At 25.8% G+C, this 25,416-nt stretch overlaps 1 protein-coding gene across 3 annotated transcripts; it reads right to left on the reverse strand.

Annotated features, from left to right (window-relative positions):
• Positions 1 to 1,740: 1,740 nt before the first annotated feature.
• Positions 1,741 to 23,086, reverse strand: LOC135927867 (adenosine 3'-phospho 5'-phosphosulfate transporter 1-like). Of its 3 annotated transcripts, none has more exons than XM_065464094.1 (3): positions 23,067 to 23,086; positions 4,488 to 4,633; positions 1,741 to 3,938 (listed from the first exon to the last, which is right to left on the reverse strand). In XM_065464094.1, the coding sequence occupies exons 2-3, from the start codon at positions 4,621 to 4,623 to the stop codon at positions 2,128 to 2,130; spliced, it is 1,947 nt and encodes a 648-aa protein (XP_065320166.1). In that variant the 5' UTR covers positions 4,624 to 4,633; positions 23,067 to 23,086; the 3' UTR covers positions 1,741 to 2,127. The 3 variants fall into 3 exon arrangements, with proteins under 3 accessions (XP_065320166.1, XP_065320165.1, XP_065320164.1); XM_065464093.1 differs by lacking the exon at positions 23,067 to 23,086 and adding an exon at positions 22,962 to 23,023; XM_065464092.1 differs by lacking the exon at positions 23,067 to 23,086 and adding an exon at positions 22,124 to 22,278.
• Between the last annotated feature and the right edge of the window lie 2,330 nt (positions 23,087 to 25,416).

Below are 25,416 nucleotides of genomic sequence, written 5' to 3' on the forward strand. Positions count from 1 at the left end.
TTTTAGGTTTAGTGCAAATCATGATTAAATCTCACTTAAAAAAAATATTTATGCTGTATAATTTTATAGCGTTTAAAATTCTACGTAAGAAATCATGTGTTATTATTTTTGATAAAGTTGAAAAATTTAGAGAAGGGAATTTTTAGGTGCAAGAACATGCTTGGAATGATTACCTTTATATTTAACTGTATAATTTTTAAAAATAGATAACTACATTACTTTTTTTAATCTAATTATTATTTAATAAAAATATTTAATAGAAAAGTGTAATGGGTTTTTTTTGGTATAGTATTATTGTACGGACTTAACCTGTTCACCTGACCAAATCCTAATCAGCGTTAAACCATAGCTTTACATCGGATCTATATTTTTTTTAGGCACGAAAGATTTTTTTAAATATTTGTTTTACTAATCCGATTAAACTTTTTTCTTCAGGAAGATTTGGTCATAAGTATTATAGAATGCAACATAATAATTGAAAATTTTTCTGATTTGTCAGAAAATAATTGCACTTGTTCAATATATATGTCTGAAAATTTTTTTGGGTCGGTCCGGGCAATAATTTTTTAAAAAATATATTAGAGAATTCTGATATTTCATAAAAGTGGATAATTCATAAGTTATAGTGTTTTTAATTTATAAACTCTGCTAGATTATAAATTGCCCATATTTTAAATAAGATGATTAACTTTTGAAGAAAAAAAACAATATACACTTAATCATTCATGAAAGTTGGTTGGTTTTTTTTTAATAGAAAATATTGAATTTTTAAAGCATTGGTTCAAAGATAGATGGTAAATAAAAATTAATATAAATATCAGATCGGTTTTGCATTGGAAAATATCAGATGGGATTGACGAAAAAATGGATATGGATCGGCACAGCCCTGTACAGAACCATCGTGTCAAGCTTCGTTAATGTTAAAGAGGCTTGTCCAGAAATCTTGTTTTTTGTTGATTTGTCATTGAAATCCATTTATATTATTATTATAAATGTAAAATGGAAATATGTTTATGAATTAATATTAACGCTACTAAATATGCAACAAGATATCTCTCGTTCACTAATTTAAAATATAATGATAAAAATTTAACGAAAAGCTAGATTTCGGAGACCCAAAAAGTTCCCAAATACAAGGTATTTTAAAAATTTATTCCTGTCCCACTAGTGTATACGACGCCAATTTCGACTGTAACATATAAATGAGAATTTTAGATATGTCAAATTAATCTTAAGGCTCTTCGTTTCAAAACTTTAGGCTCATATTTTTCCAAGGGAACTTAAAATAGACTTGTAGATCCAAAAATTTTGTAACAGTTTGTCGGGCATGCTTTTTGCAGTTTTTTACTGCTTGTAATACAAGTTGGGAATAATTCTATGTCTTTGGATATCTGGACATTTTATGCATTCTAGAAATGTTGAAATATAATTTTTTTTTGTTGATAAAATTTTCTTATACCAGAAGTTTAAAAAAATGTAAGGATTTATACGTTAAGTTTTCGCAGCATAAATATTAATACGCAAAAAAAATATTTAAATTAAAGGCCACACTTTTTAGCCACTAAAATATTAAAACGACTTAGAAAAAAATCATATCATATTTAAGTGTACGATTAAACGAATTTTTATTTCCAAAGGTGAAGCATCCCCTAAAAATTTACATATAAAAAGAGAGAATTACCGACAATTTTAAAAAGTGATATTTTACATTTGCTATATATTATGCAGGAAATGAAGTATTCATATAGTTTAATATTAACATTTTTATACGATTTAAAAATTTGTTTGACGAAATAAATAAATAAAATAATTCGACAAGCCATTATAGTCTTTGAATGATTTTTTAAATATTAATGAACAACAAAAAAAAATAGATAAGGGGATGTAAAATTAAGTGCAGATTTTGTGTAAATTTTATAAAATTAATAATATATTTAAAAAAATTATCACGTTGTATTATTTGGTGCATGAAAAATGTTATTGCAGTATATTTTAAACTATATAATAATTAAAAGGTATCTGTTAAGTAAATTCTTCGGTAAACGATACTTAAATTGTATTGTAAAAAAATTATACATTAAAAATCGTGTAAAATACTTTGCGATTAAAAAGTTCTAAAATTCAAATCTATAAAAATAATCTTTTCCTTATTTTATTTTTATTAAAAACGTGCAAGTTAGTGAACCATCTGAAAAGCCGAGACGATAGGTGAAGATGCTTGAATTCTAAATTATTTTGACTTTCTAGTTCCTTGAGAGAGCTAATACCCCCTTTATTTCTGTTAATGTTTTTAAGGCGAGAAGAAATATATATTTTGGCAAAGAGAGAAGAAAATACCAGCATAATACCTAAGATACCTAAGGGCCCCACTCGGTGGCCATAAATGAGGCAAGATAACAAAACAGCAAAGCCCTGACGGATCGTCATAGTTGTAATGAAAGTTACCGCTCCGAATTTGGATATAGTCATAAATATGAATATCTGGCCTAATGCCGAACATAATGAAAGTGCTGCTAGGTCTCTCAAAAAACTAATTTCGTGGGTGCGTGCAAAAAAAATGGATTGCATCAGGCCATCCCCGTGTCCAATTTTAAGGTCTCGCAACACCAAACTTAACCCCGTGAAAATAGTCGAAAAAAAATTGACGTAACACATCATGTCCCAAGAAGAGAGACTGGCTCCTTTGATGCAACTTTTAGTAACCCTTTTGGGTAAAATTTCGGGTTCCCCCAATAACTTAGAATTTTCTTTAAAATCTTCCAAACTCTCCATGCGTTCGTTATCATAGGATATTTTATGGAATGATTCTTTAGAAGCGTCATCTTTTATAGAGGTTACTTCTTTGTAAAAACTTTTTTTTTTATTGCTCTGATTTATTGGCTTTGAATTGTATCTTTCGAATAACTGAGCCTGCCAATTAGAGGTAAAACTATCGAACATAACGTAACCGATAAGTAATAAAATGCCGGAGAGCGTAGAAATAGATATGTCGCTCAAACCAGAAACCCATTTCCAGATATCTAAATCGGGTGACAACGAAGAATTTTTTTTGGAATGACTTCTGGATATCAAGAAGGCACCTATACCAATGGAAACTAACCCAGCACAAAAATATTCGTGCCAAGCATAATGTTTTTTTTGATTCGACATAAGTTTACTCATAATCATGACGGGAATGATTTTTCCGGATTTAAAAAGGACCTGAGTAGGGAATGAAACATATTTAAGAGCCTCGTATTGGCACCAACTACTAAGAATATTCGATAGGGATGCGTAAGAATAACGATAAAGGGCAGGTTTTAATATGAGATTATCACATATATTATTATTTAGTGAATGGATATTAAAATCGTATTTGGGATAGGGGTCATAATATTTAGAAGGCCTGCGATAAAAAATGGATTTGAATATGTTAAAGATGTAACTTCTCGAAGATAGCCAAAGGCCCGCCAATATAAACCCTGCGAGTTTGTTTGTGAAGACTAAAAATTGCGAGTCCGTAAATTTATCCATGATCGGAGAGTCGAGAGCTTCAGCATCGATATCTAGAATACGTCGATAAGGTTTTGTTATAATTTTTTCTTGAACGATGCCCCAAGTCAAAAATACTCCCTGGAGTCCTAGAAAGCATAATATCAGGGTCGGGTAATAACTTTTATCGGATGGTGGTAATTGACTCGAATTTTCATTTTTATTCGTTTCAGTGGAATTTTCGACTATCAAATGACCATTGGTTGAAAACTTTCTATGGGCGTCATTATGAGTATCTAGTGCTTTATTTGGTTTAATCGGGGAATAAGAATATAAACTAGCATTATGATTTGATTCTTTACTCATCACAAATTTTTTAAGCCATTGAATTATATAAGAAAATATTGGTTCTGTAGTACAAGATGGATGATCGAGAGCAAATACACGCAGTAAAAAAGGAGCAGCATCTAAATTAAATAAAATTAATTTTATGCTAAGGCCATATGAGAGAGTTCTATCGTAAGAATTCATAATGTTAAAAAATAGCAAGCTGAAAATCGAGCGTTGCAAAAAAATTTGTGGTATTTCGAGCGTTTGCGCATTTTATCATATGCGTACTAGTTATATCTAAATAATTTCCATATTTTAAAGTAATACTAATTGATATAATATATTTTAGCTATCCTTTGTAATTTATAACTATTGTTATTTATAATTTTAATTTTTTTTAATAATGACTTAAATAATTTCCATATTTAAACATAATTATAATAGGTATATATATATATATATAATATATATTTTAAACTACCCACCCTGTATAACTTACCCTATATATTATTTATGGTTTTAATTTTTTTTTTAATTATGACTAATGATGCTAAAATGCTCTGTCTGGTATGGCCTGAAAATCAGTTTATCGAAAATAATTTATTGAAATTTGATTAAATGTAATATTTGGTACAATCAATTAAAAATAAGTAATATGGATTATATTGTAATTTTTAAGTAGATACCTGGGCAGTCTCCATATTTGCGTTTGATATAGTGAATGAGAATTGCGGCTGGTATTAAAAGACAGCCATAGCTCAATATATTAATAAAAAATTCAGAAGTCAAAAACTCCGAATTGATCATTGGTAAGCTTCCCATAGCTAAATATCTATCGTTATTTTAAAAAAGTAAAGATTATAATATATTGAATTAATGCTTTAAAAAAATATATAAATGTTAAAAATTATTTTATTATCCTAGAAAATCAATAAAAATTTTAATAGAAAAAAAAATTAAAATATTTATATTATAATCAATTTTTCCCTCAGGTATATTATCCGATTTTATGCCACATATACTGTATGATCATATGATGAGATGACGAGGTTAATTTGATATAGGGCTGTGCCGATTCAGGTCGGATCGGCACCGATATTTAGCGTCTTCAAAAATATAGGATTGAGCTGGTCTTTTTAAAAAACGATCCGATTTTTTTATTGTTTAGGGTTATTTTATAAATGTATATATATAATCATATAAATTTTTTTATTTTATAAATAAATTCATAATAAATTAATGAAAGGAACTAATATAGAATTTTGTTATGTTAGAAATAGTTTAAAATTTTATTACACTATTTTTTGTTATATTATCTGAAAAGAAAATGATTTTTAAACATCTATCGAGCACATTATATTAGTGTTGCTAAACGGCTCGATTTAGCTAATTTTAAAAACGAATAACTCAAAATTTTAAGAGTAAATTACCCATGCTTTTTGATTTTTTTCCCATAGATATCAGAAAGGTTTGGACTTCTAAATTTTGAGGCATAGGCAATAATATTTTGGTTAAAATTTTTTGGCCCTTTTTTAAATTTTACTAAACGGAGCTGTTTAACAACACTACAATCACCCATAAACATTGCAAATATTTTAAATGAGAATTATAATTTGTAAAAAATAAAATACATTTAATCATTCGTGAATTAGTTGGCTTTTTTTAAAGCAAAAAATATTGATATATTTATGACATTGATAAAAAGATAGATGGTAAATTAAAATCAATATAAATAACGGATTGGTTTTTTAGTAATATCGGATCGGTGAAAAATTTGTGGATTTGCACAGTACTATTTTGATAGGTGATAATTTTGTTAAGTATTATTTCCTTGTCGGGACAACCTAATGAGTAGTTTTGTTAAATAATCGAGTTCTTAAGACTCAGAACTCCAGTCGTAATGGTAAAAAACGGCTCCGACACAATTTTTTAATTTATTTATTTGTGTAAATTATAATTTTTGATATTTATTTTTTTTATATGTAGTTTGTAAAACGACTCCATTCGAGTTGATTTTTATAAACGGCTAACTCAAATGTCTGATAAATTGCTAAATTATGGGTTACTGATTAATGTGAACGAAAATTATAAAAAGACATTATTTCCATTTTATTTTAAGAATATTTATCTCGAAACTAAAAAGGATTCTGGACCCGTAATCGAGTTTAGGAATTTTAGACTATATTTGGTGGAAATTTTAATAACATGAACTTAATCGAAAACTTATTTTCTAAAAGAGGTTGGAACCCTACCCGATTCATATTACCCCGGGTTCGATGGGTTACCCATAGATCAGTCTCTGATCTCAAGATGCCCAACCAAACAATTTAAAATTTCTGAACCGACCTTCCTTGTAATATCTTACACGATTAATCTTTCAAGTTTTGAAGGAAAAACATCTGACTCAAAAAAAATAAAATTAGAAAACAGTATTCACTGCTAGAGTTTAGTTCATTACAGAATCTTAGTACATATAATTTTCTTTATTAAGGGGCATTAGTTAAAATATCTATTTTAAGCTGGCTTGGATAATACTAATTTAAATAAGGACCTATTTTTTTTACTAAATAAATGTACATAAACTTTATTAATATGAATAACATACAATTTTTATTATATAATATACAAATGAAATATGCAAAAATTTTATTTATTTCCAAAAAATAAAATAATAATAAAATTTCTTTTTTTGCCGTCTAGTAGGCACCAGAAAATTTAATTTTCTAAATTATTTTCTAAGGGTATAATTAAAATGCCAAAATAGGGATTTGAAAAGAGAATGCCTAAAAAAGTAAATAGTATAAAAATAAAATAAGTCATATACATATTGAATGAAAAGGGATAAAGTTAAGAGATTTAATTAAAAAGGATCTAATAATCGTATCTCTGTAGGTCTGATATATATATTAAAAAGTTATGATTATGTAACATTTTTATTTTTATATATAAAATAGCCTCGGTAGTCGACTCAAGTCGGAGTAGTCGTTTTCCGACTAGAAACTAGACTCGAGTCACAGATAAGCCGACTCGGCTTAGCCGATTAGCAAAACTACCATTGAATATAATCTAATTTACATTTAAATAGTGTTAAAAATTTTCAAAAACACCTGGAGCGCCGTTATTTTTCAAAACTCGGGAGCAGGAGTTAGCTCCTATAATTATAGTATAAATTGGCTAAAAATTAATTAATGTATTTGTTGATTACAATAAAAACAATATATATTTATTTAATTTATGAAACTATTTAATTATATTTTAAGTTGCGCCGAGTTACTATTTATATATTTTATTTCTCGCCATTTTTAAACTCAAATTATAAACATAAAAACAATATCGGGTTATAACAGGTAGAAGATATTGAGATGGGTGAAATAAAAGTTATATTTCCATCCTATAATAGATATTTCTCTTGTAAAAGAGGTAGAATATTTAAAGATTAAAGTTTTTTAAATGGATAAAGATTTTCAACTTATGGATATGGATATCCTGATCAACAGCAGAACGCTATGACTTTCTATCATAACATTCATGCTGTGTCTCACGATCTCAATTTAGTGGCCACAGTCGATACGGAGAAGACTATAAAAAAGTATATACAAGCTAATTTCAAAAGTGTCAATCTTTATGGAGCAAAAATAATTTACTGCATATCCAATAAAACAAGAACCTGCACATAAATTGAAAGCAATTAATCAATAAGAAATAAATTTGTTATTAATTAAATCTAGTTTATAAAACTACCAAAAATATAGATGATTTGGGGAAAGGAATCTGCGATTGCCCTATCTTATTTAAATTATTTATGTGTAATCATTTGACATTTATTTTCATTTAGATTGGCTCAATGGCACAATGTTCACTTATTTGATATGTTAATTTTCATATAATATACTACGATAACTTATATTAAGCATAAATATTTAAACAAATTGGTTTTTAAATAAATACTGAATAATTTTAGTTTACAAGTCAACTTTATTTATTTTTTCTGCTCTATATTTTATAAATACTGTTCAAATTATTATTTTTTTTGATAATAAAAATACGGCCCTTTTTAATTAATTTATTGTCCAAAAATTTATAAATACTGCCTAAAAGAATAATTTTGACAATAAAAATAATGCCTATTTTGATTATTCAACTTCCCAAAAAATCATTTGACACTAGTTTAAAACTACTTTTATCAGTAGTGTCATTGGGGGGGGGGGTAAATGCAGGGGCTCGAGCCCCCTCAAAAATTGAATAGCCCTCTGAACGAAATTTTTTTAAATTCCCTAATAGCCCCATGAACGAAATAAAAAAATTTGATAGACCCCTGAACAACTTTTTTTTAAATTCTATTATGTATTACACATAGATTTTACATTATTTTAAAAAGATTAATAAGCCTATAAATTTTTATTAAATGAGTGCAATTTTAATTATTAGATTAATACTATAAATTATATTTTCACTATATTTCAAAAGAATTATTAGCTTTTGAAATTTGATATTAAATATAATATATTATATGACAAATAAAAGATTCCTTATGGCCGAGTTCAAAATCACTAATCAACTATATTACTCATTTTTAAATTTAATTTAGCATACCACTTCCTATGAAAATTTTTAAGATCCAAACCAGTACACGAAACTACTTTTTTAAAACTCTAGTATATTAAAGTAAAACATCTTTTACTTATTTATTTTATATTAGATAATGAAGAAAGAAGAAATTTATTTTGAGAAGAATGCTTTAAATAATGGAAATGGAAGCAATATTGATAATGTTTTAGACAAAAGAGGAGGCAATGAACGATTGGAGTTAAAGTATATATAATAAAAACATTTTTTACTCATTTATTTTATATTTATTAGATAATGAAAATAGAAGAGCTTTTGACTTTGAGATGAATGCTTTAAATAATGGAATAGAAGCAATATCGATGTTGATATTTTAGACAAAGGAAAATGAGGCGATGAAAGAGTTGGGGCTGAGCAAAGTACACTTAAAATAGTTTTTCAATTTCAAACTATGATTTAGATAATAAAAGAGGAGTAATTATAACTCTGAGGTATAAACATTGAAAGCTAAAAGTTTGAGTGAAATAAAATTAATTTGTGTACTTGAATCCCCACGTTTTATTCGAGATCTTTTTTCTAAATATTTAAAAAATATTCCGAATCCCCATGAAAAAAATAAATAAAATATAATTACTTTTTCTTCTCTTTTATGCGGCTGGCACCATATATTTAAAAGGCCAAAATAAGGGATTTAAAAAGAAAATTTAAAAAAAAGTAAATAGTATAAAATTAAGGCATATAATAAATGAAAAGGGATGAGGTTAAGACATTTTTTTAAAAAATATTAATTACTTTTCTTCTCTTTTTTTGCAGCTGGCACCATATAATTAAAATGCCAAAAATAGTATAAAATTAAGAAATATAATGAATGAAAAGGGATGAGGTTAAGACTTTTTTGTTTTAAAAAATATATTTATAAAAAATCCGAATTATTGCAACAATTATTCAATGCAATATGGCATTTCGTTAAACATTTAAGCAGGGACCCGTATCGTTATTTATAACGGTTCAGTTTGGTTACGATACGGTTCAGTGTATAAAAAATTATAATGGTTACGTTTTGGTTACGGTTCTTGAGAAGAAATTTATATAAAGGTTCCGTTCGGTTCAGCTAATTATAAAGGTTCATTACGGTTATAAATTTTTTTTTATTGAAGCAACACCATCTTCTAATTTATTTTTATTATAAGCATCTATGAATTATATATAAAAAAAATATATAAGATTCAAAATAACTCATTTTTAAATATATTATTTAAACTTATAAGTAATATATTTTCAAGTATAAATGGATTCCTTTTTGTTCGTTGTGAATAACACAAAAAGCCCTTTCTACAGAAACTTGTGTTGCGGGAACCGACAGTACTATAAGAGCACGTTTATATAATTCTGGATATTTAAATTATTTAACTGAACCGGTTTAACCGTTTTTTTATAAAGGTTCTTTTTATTCCTTCAAAAAATAATTATATCGGTTCGGTTACGGTTCAGATATTTATAACAAAAATAAGGGGATTCGGAATCTTTTTTTTAAAAAAAACAATTAAATTATATTTTTTTGCTGCCTGGCTGGCACCAGAAAATTTTATTTTTTAGAGATAATTAATATGTATTACTTTTATGCTTTAAATCATTAAATACTCGAAGGCAATATTTTGTTTCACGCCCGAAAATTCACGGTTTTTAAATTTTTCAAAATTTTCTACACTTTTTTGAATTTATTCTATTTATTTCTTTAATTCCATAATCCATAATAACAAAAAATAAATATATATTATAAATCCAAATTTTTACTTAGAAAAAGAAGAATGTCTATTTTTTTTATTTCAATTGTGTACGCCTTTCCTCTAATAGGCGATTGGCTACAGAAAATAACCCTTCACTAGATGCCGAATTTGCCAGGGCTTACAAAATTTTACTCTCCAATTTTCTCAAAAAAGAAAATAAATTTTCCTGCTTCCAAAACTTCAAAATATTGCCATTGTTATTTGTTTTATTTTTTAAATTTTATTTTGTTAATATTGATATTGGTATAATTTAAAAAAAAATGATAAAACACTAAAATATTAAAACTATATAGAAATATGTAAAAATATATGAAATTGCTAAATAAAAATATATATTGGTCCTTAGCCTTTTTTTAAAAAAATATTTTGATAATCTCAACTTAAAATTTGTTCGTTGTTATAAATAATTTAGTTTTAACAATCTCTAAATGAGTCTGACCTTATTTGGCTCAACCAAAAGATACATAGTATTTTTCCTTATTCATAATTAATTTTTAAAAACGGCTAACTCAATATTACATCCAGAAAAATAAACCATTATTTTTATATACTGAACCGGAACCAAACTAAACCGTTATAAATGTTCAATGAAATGCCATATTGCATTGAATAATTGTTGCAATAATTCGTATTTTTTATAAATATATTTTTTAAAACAAAAAAGTCTTAACCTCATCCCTTTTCATTCATTATATGTAGTGTTGTTAAAACGCCGCGAGTCGCGACCCCGACCTAAAGCTCGGGTCGTTTTATTCGACTCCGACTCAATGTTTGGGTCGTTTTTTTCGACTTCGACCCGAGTTCAAGCCGAAAAAAACGACTTCAACCCAAAATATGGGTCGTTTTTTTCGACTCCGACACAAGTCCAAGCCGAAAAAAACGACCTCGACCCAAAATATGGGTCGTTTTTTACGACTCCGACTCAAAATTTTGGTTGTATTTTTCGACTCAAACTTGAAATTTGGGTCGTATTTTTCGACTCAAACTTGAAATTTGGGTCGTATTTTTCGACTCAAACTTAAAGTTTGGGTCCTATTTTTCGACTCCAACTCAAAGTTTGGGTCGTTTTTCTGACTCAGACTCAAACATCGGGTCGTTTCATTCAATCCGACCCAAAATATGGATCTTTTTTTTTAAAGACGACTAGGGTTGCTTTTTTTCACCCCTAACCCAATATCTAGATCATTTTTTTCGACCAAAAGTCAAATAACATTTAGTATATATTAATATTATAGGCGGGAAAGTTACTTAAAGCTTCTTTAAATTATAATGCTCTGATTAACTATTCATCATAGTTATATTTTAAAATTTTTAAGTGAAGATGTACCATAGAAAAGTGCCATTTGTGTCATGATGGTTATTTTTGAACTTTTTTAAATGAAATAGATAAAAATATATATTGTAGACATGTTAAATCAAAATTTCAGTGATGATGTACCATAGATAAGTGGTAATTGTCATAATCGCTATTTTTGAACTTTTTTGAGTTTTTTAAAGCAAATTGCTAAAAATATATATTCTAAACATGTTAAATTAAAAATTCAGTGAGGATGTATCATAGATAGGTGACAATTGTCATAATCGCTATTTTTATCGCTATTTTTGAACTTTTTCAAATTTTTTTAAAGGAAATATCTAAAAATATATATTCTAAACATGTTAAATTAAAAATTCAGTGAGGATGTATCATAGATAGGTGACAATTGTCATAATCGCTATTTTTGAACTTTTTCAAATTTTTTTAAAGGAAATAGCTAAAAATATATATTCTAAACATGTTAAATTAAAAATTCAGTGAGGATGTATCATAGATAGGTGACAATTGTCATAATCCCTATTTTTGAACTTTTTCAATTTTTTTTAAAAGAAATATCTAAAAATAAAATATTCTAAACATGTTAAATTAAAAATTCAGTGAGGATGTATGATAGATAGGTGACAATTGTCATAATCACTATTTTTAAACTTTTTCAATTTTTTTTAAAGGAAATAGCTAAAAATATATATTCTAAACATTAAATTAAAAATTCAGTGAGGATGTATCATAGATAGGTGACAATTGTCATAATCGCTATTTTTGAACTATTTTTTTCGACCAAAAGTCAAATAACATTTAGTATATATTAATATTATAGGCGGGAAAGTAACTTAAAGCTTCTTTAAATTATAATGCTCTGATTAACTATTCATCATAGTTATATTTTTAAATTTTTAAATGAAGATGTACCATAGAAAAGTGCAATTTGTCATGATGGTTATTTATGAACTTTCTTAAACGAAATAGATAAAAATATATATTGTAGACATGTTAAATCAAAATTTCAGTGATGATGTACCATAGATCACTGAATTTTTAATTTAACATGTTTAGAATATATATTTTTAGATATTTCCTTTAAAAAAATTTGAAAAAGTTCAAAAATAGCGATTATGACAATTGTCACCTATCTATGATACATCCTCACTGAATTTTAAATTTAACATGTTTAGAATATATATTTTTAGATATTTCCTTTAAAAAAATTTGAAAAAGTTCAAAAGTAGCGATTATGACAATTGTCACCTATATATGATACATCCTCACTGAATTTTTAATTTAACATGTTTAGAATATATATTTTTAGCTATTTGCTTTAAAAAAATTGAAAATAGTTCAAAAATAACGATTATGACAATTGTCACCTATCTATGATACATCCTCACTGAATTTTTAATTTAACATGTTTAGAATATATATTTTTAGCTATTTCCTTTAAAAATTTGAAAAGTTCAAAAATAGTGATTATGACAATTGTCACCTATCTATGATACATCCTCACTGAATTTTTAAACATGTTTAGAATATATATTTTTAGCAATTTGCTTTAAAAAACTCAAAAAAGTTAAAAAATAGCGATTATGACAATTGTCACCTATCTATGATACATCCTCACTGAATTTTTAATTTAACATGTTTAGAATATATATTTTTAGCTATTTCCTTTAAAAAAATTTGAAAAAGTTCAAAAATAGCGATTATGACAATTGTCACCTATCTATGATACATCCCCAATGAATTTTTAATTTAACATGTTTAGAATATATATTTTTAGATATTTCCTTTAAAAAAATTTGGAAAAGTTCAAAAATAGCGATTATGACAATTGTCACCTATCTATGATACATCCTCACTGAATTTTTAATTTAACATGTTTAGAATATATATTTTTAGCAATTTGCTTTAAAAAAACTCAAAAAAGTTCAAAAATAGCGATTATGACAATTACCACTTATCTATGGTACATCATCACTGAAATTTTGATTTAACATGTCTACAATATATATTTTTATCTATTTCATTTAAAAAAGTTCAAAAATAACCATCATGACAAATGGCACTTTTCTATGGTACATCTTCACTTAAAAATTTTAAAATATAACTATGATGAATAGTTAATCAGAGCATTATAATTTAAAGAAGCTTTAAGTAACTTTCCCGCCTATAATATTAATATATACTAAATGTTATTTGACTTTTGGTCGAAAAAAATGATCTAGATATTGGGTTAGGGGTGAAAAAAAGCAACCCTAACTTTAAGTCGTCTTTAAAAAATAGATCCATATTTTGGGTCTGATTGAATGAAACGACCCGATGTTTGAGTCTGAGTCAGAAAAACGACCCAAACTTTGAGTTGGAGTCGAAAAATACGATCTAAACTTCAAGTTTGAGTCGAAAAATACGACCCAAATTTCAAGTTTGAGTCGAAAAATACAACCCAAATTTTGAGTCGGAGTCGTAAAAAACGACCCATATTTTGGGTCGAGGTCGTTTTTTTCGGCTTGGACTTGGGTCGGAGTCGAAAAAAACGACCCATATTTTGGGTCGAAGTCGTTTTTTTCGGCTTGAACTCGGGTCGAAGTCGTAAAAAACGACCAATACTTTGAGTTGGAGTCGAAAAAAACGACCCAAAATTTGGTTGAGCTCTGTTCGAGCCGACTCGGCTAAGCCGATTAACAACACTAATTATATGCCTTAATTTTATACTATTTACTTTTTTTTAAATTCTCTTTTTAAATCCCTTATTTTGGCCTTTTAATTATATGGTACCAGCCGCAAAAAAAGAGAAGAAAAAGTAATTATATTATTTTATTATTTATTCATGGGGATTCGGAATATTTTTTAAATATTTTTTCCGAATAAAACGTGGGGATTCCGAATCCCACATGATTCCATATCCCAATAAGATATATACGTAATTAATGAAAAAATATGAAACTTGAATATTATTTCACATTTTATAAATTTTAATTTAAAAAGTATAAATATAATATATCTTAAAATAACCCGGCCGAAGCCCCGCAAAATTTTTTTAGTTGAGCCCCCTGGAATTGTAAAGGTTAGTGACGCCCCTGACTTTTATCATAATATATTATATTAATTTTATAGCAAAAGAGTAAATAATTTTTTTTTAAATCATTAAAAAAATGTTTTAATATGAAATAATGGTGAAGCATATTGGAATTAAAGGGAAAATTAATATTTTTAGATAACATTATTCATAAATATTATATTTATAATTGTCATAAATTAAAATTTTTATTAATTTTTGAACGTTTCTGGAATAATTGTTCCGGTTCAGTTCTTGTTGCATAATTTTTCCGTCCGGAACTTTCTATGCCTCTGATACTAGCAAATAAATTTGTTAATATTTCATAGAGCTGATATGCTTGATTTTAAAATAAAAAATTTTACCTTTATATTTTTAACTGAATAGGAATTATTGAAATTTAAAATCTGCCAAAAAATAAACACTTTTTCCCGTATAATCTTTTCTTTATTAAAGTGAATATATCTTATGTTTGTTTATATATTAGATTTTTTTTAAAAATAAAAAATGTTTGTATAATATTTTAAACTAATATCCAATATTTAAAATGACGTAAATTTCAAAGCAAATAAGATATTAGTAATATAATATGAATCGCCAAAAAATTGGTTAAGTAAATTATTTTCGAATACAAAAATAAATATGGTGAATTCTACTACAAATCAACAAGAGTTTCAGCGAGACCTCCTCAATTTTTTAAAAAATAAATTATGGGGCAGCCTGGTCAGTTAAATATTTTACATTTGTTTCCCGATCTGACTCGTAATATTTTTTTGTTACAGATATCATAGTAACGTTCAAAAAATATCACGATAACAAAAATCAATTGATTTCCCTCTTCTTTTTTTGGAGGGTGTGGGAGGACAAGGTTGTCAGTTCTCACGATTTGTGCTCTTAAGTGTTCTTTTTTTTGACTCACTCATGTTTTCGCACATTTGACAATTCATTTTTTAAATGTTTAAAATTTTTTTAGTATTTGTTAATATTAATAGTCCAACCAATCAATAACATTCATCGATCAATATTTAAATTCATCGCCTAAAATGAATATAAATAGATCTTGCTATAGAGTTGATTAAAATTTTTCTAGGTGAAATTAATTTAATTAACGAAAAATATAAATATTATCCTAACGAAAAATATAAATATTATCTGTTACAGATTAAATTCAAGTATATATTATAAACAAACAAGTAAAAAATATTATAAAAATATATAGAAAAACGTTATAGAGCCAGGCGTGTATCCAAGAATTTTCTACGGGGGGGGGGGGGGGGTGATAATTTTTTTATATTGAAATGATTTTTTTGGAGCAATAAAAACTTATTAGAACTAATCATATATAAAATTTAAATATGATAATTTCGAATACAAATAATAAAATATTGTACTTAATTTGATAATGATTTAAAAAGTTAATCAATTATAAATGAAAAGTTAATCAAGATCTTATAAATGAAAATTTAATCATCTTTGCGATTGCATCAATTTTTTAATGTTCTTGTTGGGGATTAGATCTCAATGTACATTAAGTAGTGTTGTAACAAAGTTCGTTTTTTTGAAAAAAATGCATCAATTTTTTAATGTTCTTGTTGGGGATTAGATCTCAATGTATATTAAGTAGTGTTGTAACAGTTCGTTTTTTTGAAAAAAAATGTTGAACGGCGTTCCTTTTATTTTTGACGAACTTTGAACTTCCTTTTTTATGACGAACGCGTTCGAATTTAACGTTCGTTCAATTTTAAAAACACCTTTTATTATATTTATTTGAAAAAATTTAATATTAATCCGAATTTAATAAGATAAAAATCTTATATTTTATAATCAACTGCTTTTCCTTATCAAATTTCAATCTTTTTTAACACACAAATAGTTTATTTAATTTATTTTAATTTAATAGATAACATAAGCATGAATATTATTATTTCATCATCTCATCATCATTATCTGATTCTGAAAATTCAAAATCAGATGAATTAACATTACCATATATGATAAATATTTTACAGTAACATCCTATCTATATTGAAGGAACTAATTCAATACTTACCAAATGTAAAATAGGCCCAAAAAGTATTATATCAGTTCAAAATCTTAAAATTCCAATTTAAACCGACATTTGATTGCAATATTAATTATTTTATTTTATTTAATATAACTAAGTAAAATCATTAAATTTGAAAATTTTTTAGGTTTATTTGACCGCAACAATAACGATAGTTATTTTAAAATTAGTGGCCTAAATTATGGTCAACTATTGATAGACGCATTATTAAATGGGATTAATAAAAAAGTAGTAAACCTATCACTATCAAATTAATTATATATATTTTATTTTTTTAAAGATTTGAACATATATTTATGAAGAAATATGTTCTTTCTGCAATTATACATCCAATATTCAAGCTTCAATGGCCATGGATAAAACTTACACAGAACGAACCTATAAAAAATAAGCGTAAATTGAAAAAATTCATTGAAAACCCTAGAAATGATAATGCAAGAACTGTTAATTTCGAAGTATCCTTTTTTTGACGAAGAAGTAGAGGATGGATTGGAGGAGATAACTTATCTCAATTTTTTGAAGCAAAGGACAAAACAATAAATGTTTTTAATAAATTCCCGACGTTAAAAGAGCTGTTTCTTAAATATAATACCGCAATCCCCTTATCTGCTCGGGTAGAGCGCGTTTTTAGTATAGCTAATGGCGTATTAACTGCCAAGCGTTTCTCTCTATTCAGATGAAAATTTTTAAAACAATTGTTAATAAAAATTAATAAGAAAAATTTTTTATAAATAAAAATATCTTTTTATTTGCTATTATATTATATTTTATTTATAATTATATTATCAAAATAAAACTACATTATTTTTTAACATGTCTAATTAATATATTGTGTTAAAAAATATAACATTTATTTATATTAAATTTAATTTTAAAAAAAATTTATCATAAAATTTTGAACGAATGTGAACGCATTCCTTTTTTTTAGAAATGTTCACAGCACTAATATTAAGTAAAGTTAGTCCATTCAATCGATTTTAAGATGTCAAACTTTTGAAGGTTTTTATTCTTTGTAATGAAAAAATGTCTTTTCTTATTTGATTTGTACTAACTGGTATCATTGACAAAATATACACTAATTTTAATATATTTGGAAAAACTCATAAAATATATTTTAAAGTATGCAATATTTCTTGGAGGATTTTATCTATTAAAATTAATCTTTCATACCAAGATTTAAATTCTGAAATTAATTGGCCTTCACATTTATATCCTATAAATAAAATTTAGCTAAATAATTTTTTCGATATCTATATTTAATATATCCTTGATAGAGTTATAAGATATTTGTAAATAATAGAACCATTTGATGAATCATAAATTCATTGATTTGAACCAAAAATGTGTAAAGTAGAATAAAAACGATGATTTTATAGTAATAACAATTGAATTTTCGTTAATATTGGAACCATATGGTTGTCAGTGAAAGTCGAGTCTGGCGAATCTCCAAATCATATCATTTCACTTTAGCCTCAGAAATCACAAATCTCAAGAAATTATTGGTCGATATTAACTCTTAGTTTTCTAAGTTTTAATATAATAATAATATTAGCGATTCTCATAATTTCAGCCAAATCCAGATAATTTTTTTGTAAAATATTGTATATCATGATTTATCAGCTTAAAATATAATATCGGTTTCAGGCCATTCTGATATTTCTCCAAGAGCACTCATCTTGGCGGTATGCTTTTTGAAGTTTCTTTCTTCCTTTAGCACAATAAGTCTCAAAGATAATAATATTTTTCTGGTTGATAAAATTTTCTATATCCATATCACTATTTAAGGTTTAAAAAATGTAAGAAAATAAACTTTAATCTTCGTGCGATAAGATATTAATATATAAGGAATAAATATTTAAATTAATTTCAACAAATTGCTAATATTTAGAATTGAATATAACCTATTTAAAATATTATTTTAAAATTCACAATGCATGAAAACCTTTTATATTTTGTTTAAAAATTTTGAATTCAGTATTATTTAATGTTATAATGATATCATATTGTGCATCTTAAAATTTTAATAAAATATAAACATTTATTGCATTTAATGAATTTGATCATGTTAAAAGATTTAAACTTAAACGATAACTAGAAGAAATAATAGAAAAGTTGTGGCTAAACATTTTTATAAGCAATTCTAAAAATCCGGTGTTTTTGGCTAAATTTATATGGGTAATCTTAGGGTTTTATTTTGATTATTATTTTCTGTAAATTTTGATATATTTGATGACAATTAATTTAGCTTTAGAAGAATACTAAAAAGTGTCATTTTAAAACATATCATATCCACATCTATTCATATTTTTTAATGAAATATAATCTATTTTTTATGAACTTAGAAATTTAATTTTCGAATATAATATTCGTCAAATCGAATCAAATTGATTTTATTATTTGTATGTGAATCGAATAACACAATTATTCTATTCAAAATTTCAAATCGAATGAGAATAATAGAATTATTTGATTAAATTTGGGGATATTCCATGTCAAATCGATCAAAAAAAGCGCATTTTTGGCCGACCCCTTTTAAAATTGTTAAAAATTTCTGGAATTAATTATATAGGAGAACGCTGTTTATTTTAGCTCGCTAGCACACCTGGTTCCCGAGATATAGGGGCTCATAGGTGTAAAGAAGAGCCATAAAATTTTTTAAATGCTTACAAAAACTATTTATAGTAAAAAATATATAATATATCATATTGTAGGTAAAAGAAATAGGGCTATCAAAAAACAATAAAAATTGGCGCCAATTTGAGCTTTTAACTTTCGGTTTACCTATATTGCTTTACCTGTGTTTTTAAGCAAAAAAGGGAGTTTGTTTTTGATTTTTTTTGTTTTTATTTAGACACCTTTTATAAATATATATAGGATGTCAAAACCTTGGCGACGCTATCGACTCTTCCGAAATATACATTATAAAAAAATAGATAGCGCTAATGGTTGAAAAATATTATTCTTTAGGAAAATGAAAATATTGATATGTTTATAAGAAATGTGATAAAATTTTCCAGTTCTGACCCCCCCCCCCACAATCCTTAAAAAGTTTTACATTTTTTTAGATACTTTGCTACTATAGCGAATGACTTATTAGCTCGATAATGACAGCTGCATTAAAGGAATATTTTATTATGCATATTGTCGGTTATATTTTACTAGCATATTATTTTACAAAATAAACTTTAAAACGATCTCTCTTTCTGCCTAATATTTTTAACTTGCCCGTTCAGATTAATTTTAAAAGTCAACCCGTCTGCAGCTTATTATTTTATCGTCTGTCTACCAATAACATTCGGGATTTGGAGATTGCAAAAACATATATTTTAGGTGCAGATCAATTAAAATTTTATTCTATATCACGGACGTACCAAATGTTAAAATATCAATATGTTACATTTAATCTACAAAGACATGCTCATTATCGCAAGAATCTAAGAAAGATTCTACCCTGGATGACCCAAAAAATTTACTAATAAATTTAGATAGGTTAATTTGCTCTTCATGCGACAAAAATTAGCAAACATTCCTTATACTTCAAATGACAATGTAGATATTGATTCCCCCACCCCCTCATATAATAAATCAAGAGACTATTGATAACATTAATATATCCCTACAAGCAATAAGGGAATCTCCCATTAAAATAAAACGCTTATGTGAAAAGAAATATCAAAAGAAAAAAATATCTAGAGTAAAAAAGTTTTAAAGACTAAAATTATACTATTATTTCATCAAATGATGAAAAATTAGATTAAATTCTAGATACCTTAAAAATCAATTTTCCACAGCTGTCGATTACAAATAAATATAGATTATTAACATTATTACCATCTGGATAGTAAGAATGTAAAAGAATTTAATATTTCATAACAAATGGCGTTAAAATCAAAAGGTTTAATAGAAGAAAAGAAGTTTTTTTCAACAACGAATCCTAAACCTGGTAAGATAATAGATGCCGCCACCGTTACTATTGTCAAAATTTTTATAGCAATGATGAATAAATTAGACCGATGCCTGGGATAAGGGATTTTGTTTCTACAATAAAAAATGGTGAAAAAATTCAAGTCAAAAAAAATTAATTTTAATTAATTTACCAGACCTGTTTCAGAACAAATAACTTATCCTAAAGAGTTTTTTGCTTATTGTAAGAAAAATAATAAAGGTAAAAGATTTATAATTTATTAATATATATATTAAATAGATTTCTTCTATATTATAAAAGACGAATATAAAAAAGAGCAAATAATTTTAGAAGAGAGATTCAATAAAGCGAGTACAATACCAGGAACGCAAAAATTTCATACTTTTCATCCAATTTCTCAGGATAAAATTGAAGCTAAATTTTATTCATACTCAACAGAATCGCAAATATTAAATAATACATTTCACTCGAATATTAATGCGAATTTACTATAAAAAAAATGGATATAAAACATGGGAAAAATGGTGGGTTATCTATGTTTTAGAAAAAAAATCGAAAAAGAGGTATTAGTTAATTTTTTGCATCCTCAAGGACCCTCAAATTCTTATACATATCCATCCTTGATTAACAAATTGTGGATACATAAATCACAAATTTTACATGTGGTCAGTCCTTCAATTGCTACCGGACGAACATATACTTTACATAAGAATGAGACAATTAAACTATTCATCTTTTTAATTTATTATCTTAAAATATTAATTATTTATATCTAACTAAATTTTGTTTCAAATATATTTTAAATTATGAAATGAATATGATTATCTATCTATATTATTAATAAATGAATAATAAAAAAATTATACGAAATATATTTATTATTGGAAATTTGTTAGAATATAGAACGTCTAATGGGCATTTGCCCACACTGCCCTTCAGTTAATAGTATATTTAATAGAAGAAATTCTTTAGTATAAAAAATGAAAATATCCTATCATTGGTAAATTAGCAACAAAATTTTAATAATAATCAGCAATTTCATAAAGCCTCATCTATTTTTTTCAATTTTTGGTAAAAATGTTTATTTTGGAAGAGTTGATAGTCTTGCCACGGTTTTGACATTGTATATATATATTTAAAAAGGTGTCTAAATAAAAAGTAAAAAAAAATTTCAAAATCAAACTTCCTTTTTTTGCTTAAAAATACAGGTAAAGCAATATAGGTAAACAGGAAGCCAAAGACTCAAATTAGCGCCATTTTTTACTTTTTTGATAGTCCTTTAGTGATTTTTTTACCTACAATATGATATATTATATTTTTTTACTGTAAATAGTTTTTGAGGTATAAGCATTTTAAAAATTTTGCAGATTCCAAAGTGGCTCTTTTTTGTACCTATGATCTCCTATATCTCGAGAACTAGGTGTGCTAGCGAGCTAAAATAAACGGTTTTTTCATTTTTTTTACTTATATAAATAATTCTAGAAATTTTTAACAATTTTAAAAAGGGGTCAGCCAAATGGTGATAGATTTAACATGGAATATCCCTTTGTTGACCAACTTGCCAATCCTGTATCTAATTAATACCAGAATATTTTATATCATATGTACCAACCTGGCTTAAGGCCCACAAAATGATGAGGGAGGTGAGGGAAGACTTCATTTTGGAAGGGTCAGTCCATCAGCCTGTATAACATCATAAGTCATAACTATCTATCTATAGAAGCTGTTAATCCAAAGAGTTGATTGAAGATTAATATAGGCCCAGTAGAAAAATATTAATTTTATATTTCCTTGATATATTTTTTTGCTCTTAATTATAAAAAATATGAAAAGTTGTAAAAAAAATCAGGAGGTGGATTTATTATTCATTTTCATATTATAGTTTGCAATAAATAGATAAAGATTATTAAATTATCAAAGTTATTCTAATATATAATATTAAAATAGAGAATAAAATAAATATTTTGAGTTAATGTTTTTTTCCCTATAAGCTTTTTTTAAATCTAGGCCACAAAACAAAACACAACAAGGTGGGCTTTGATCTTAAAATAATTTTGCCAATAAATCAGGTAGAATTGTCTAAAATATCAATCTTACAGGTCTCTAATCTAAACTACACATCTCATAGTAGAAAATAAAAATAAGAGTTGGCTATTCAAATGAGAGAATAAATATTAATCATCAATAATAAAAAATATTATAAGATAATTAATATATTGTATTATATTAATAATTATTAAATTTATAAATAATAAAGGATTAAATTATAAAATAAACACATAATTATATATAAGAAATGCATATTTAAATTTGCCATTGTATAAAAAAAACCATTTATAAAGATATATTAAGTTTAGTTTATGAATATATTAATAATATAAAGATAGTAAATTGACTCAAATAATAAGACTAAAAAGTACATAAACTGTATTTAAAAAAATCATTTATACTTTTTTATAATTATTTTAAGTTCCAACACTATTGACCAAATACTCTTATGATTAGGGACTAATTTATACTTAAGTTATATAAAATAAAATCAACGAAAAAATTACATTGTGGCGAGTAATATTTCCAGCTGACTTTCATAAAAAGCGAAAATGCTGGATATTTAAATGAGATTTTTATATTTAATATAGAAATGAAAAAAAATACCATTATAATCATATATTCATAATATTCTTAAAAAAATTTATATATAATAATTATTTTATGCGATGTTAGATAATAATTATTTTATGCGATGTTAGATAATAAGATTTCATATGATTACTTATAAACTTATTTAATAAGTAAAATTAGTTAACTATTGTTGTTTATAATTAAAATCAATAAATATATATACTCTTAAATTATTTTATGAACCAAAAATTTAAAATGGAAAATAAAAAATTATTGCATACTACTAGATTGGTGATTCATTCATTTAATCCATTAAAAGTGCCCATCCATAGGAGGTAGCTATAGCACCATTTTGTAGTTAGCACGTCGATTAAATGGCATTAATGTGCATTCAAATAATAATAAATATAAGACTATTAGTCGACGTGTAAACAGCGTTACAGCTGGCCTCTTACATATGCACAATTTTAATTGATGATAGATCTAGTAGTATTGCAAATTATCAAGATTTGAAGAGTTGTGCTTTGCTTTATGATTCTTTAGAGTTCTCTTTAGGGATTCTTTGATTCAACACTACAAGCTTTTATTTCTAAAAATAATTTGCAGAAAAATAACTCACGTTAATTACAAAAACATCATCAAATTTCAGGGAAAAAACTTCCACTGATTTATTATAAAATTAAAAATAAATATACAATAATTGTTTGACATTTCCTATATTCTTTTTTAATTTAGATTATTTAATTTATATGTTCGCAAATTGCGACAGCCAACCTTCAGATACCCAGTGTCTATTTCTTCCTGGTCCATATGAAGTTTCGGATTTATTCCATTATCGTATTGTGGCATTGACCCAGCTATATAATTTATCCAATCGTCCATTTAAATTGTATCGGTTTTGGTATGCTTATTGAATCGTTCCTTTTTGATATTGATTTATGGTGAATCCTGGAGCGAAAAACCCCGGAAACCTTCAGAAAAAAACCCCAAATAAAACCCCCCGGAACCTCTCCACCCCCCCCCCCATTTTCCCCCATATTTATAGAATTTACTTAAGACCTAATAGCATAGGTATTTTTGTTTGGATTATAATGGATATACTCATATTTATAAGGTATAGACAAATTAGTATTTTAGAAGAAAATATTATTAAAAATATTATTTATTAATAAGCTAAATCTTTAGGCCCTAATTCATTATTTAAAGTTTACTAATATACCCTCCATAAAAAATGCTTAAACAAGATGTTGATGTAAACTAGTACTAGGAAAAAATACCCCAGTAAAATAACCCATGTATTTCTCATTTTCGTAAAAATTATTTCCTATAGTAATAAATCCAATATCCATCCTTAATTACGATATTAAAATAACTAAATTTGGCAAAATTTTTTAATAATATATATTTATTTTATTCGTAAATCATGATTATGTATATACAAATTTAATAATTTAGAATAATAATTATATGAATTGACATTGGATATTGAATGAAAGCATGTTTTAATTTTATAAAAGCTGTTTTTCAGTCAGTTTTATCAGTCAACATGGCTTAGATGAGAATAGGAGGGGGGGGGGTGGAAATCCCCTTTTCGGAAATTTGCCTATTCTCTTAAATATCATTTGGAAAATTTACCCCATCACATCCCCACCTAGTACCTTACCTTCAAGGTGAGTAAATTAATTTAGGACAGAAAAATTTATTTTATTTTATAAATTTTTTGTATTAGGTCATATCCTATCTTGATCATACACTTTTAATTGAACTCAAATTGGGCAACTATTTTCTCTAGCCGATTATCATTGCAAATATTATATTTTTTCCTAATGTTTTTATAAATATCTTAGCACTTATAATTTCACGCTTCCTTATTTTGTCAGATTGAAATTAAACCCATTATTGAGTTATTCAAAAATTTTATTATTTGATTTCCAATTTTAAATAATTTATTTTAAATATTATTTCTACATATTAATTGTTTATTGACAAATAAAATAAAATATATATTAAAGTATATAAAATCAAATTAAATTTATATTTGTTTCTTATAAATCAGGCACATCTGCATAAATTTTCTACATAATAACCATTCGGGCATATACAAAGGTTATCATCGGGATCATAACATATCCTAACAAATAAGTCAGTGGAACCAGGTTCGCAGTTTGGGGTACAAACTCGTGCTTGTACAATACTACTGGTATATTCTATACATTATATTTGGTTAAATTAAATTTATATATAATTTTAATTTTAATTTCTAACATAGTAATATATATGTAA

This window comes from Gordionus sp. m RMFG-2023, chromosome 4 (assembly GCF_954871325.1).
Source record: "Gordionus sp. m RMFG-2023 chromosome 4, tfGorSpeb1-WG-v2, whole genome shotgun sequence".
Taxonomy (NCBI): domain Eukaryota; kingdom Metazoa; phylum Nematomorpha; class Gordioida; order Chordodea; family Parachordodidae; genus Gordionus; species Gordionus sp. m RMFG-2023.

Coding starts and splice junctions, on each gene's coding strand:
- LOC135927867 (XM_065464094.1), bottom strand. CDS start 4,623: ATGGGAAGCTTACCAATGATCAATTCGGAGTTTTTGACTTCTGAATTT. Junction 3,939..4,487: donor CAAATATGGAGACTGCCCAG/GTATCTACTTAA, acceptor TATTTAATTTAG/ATGCTGCTCCTTTTTTACTG.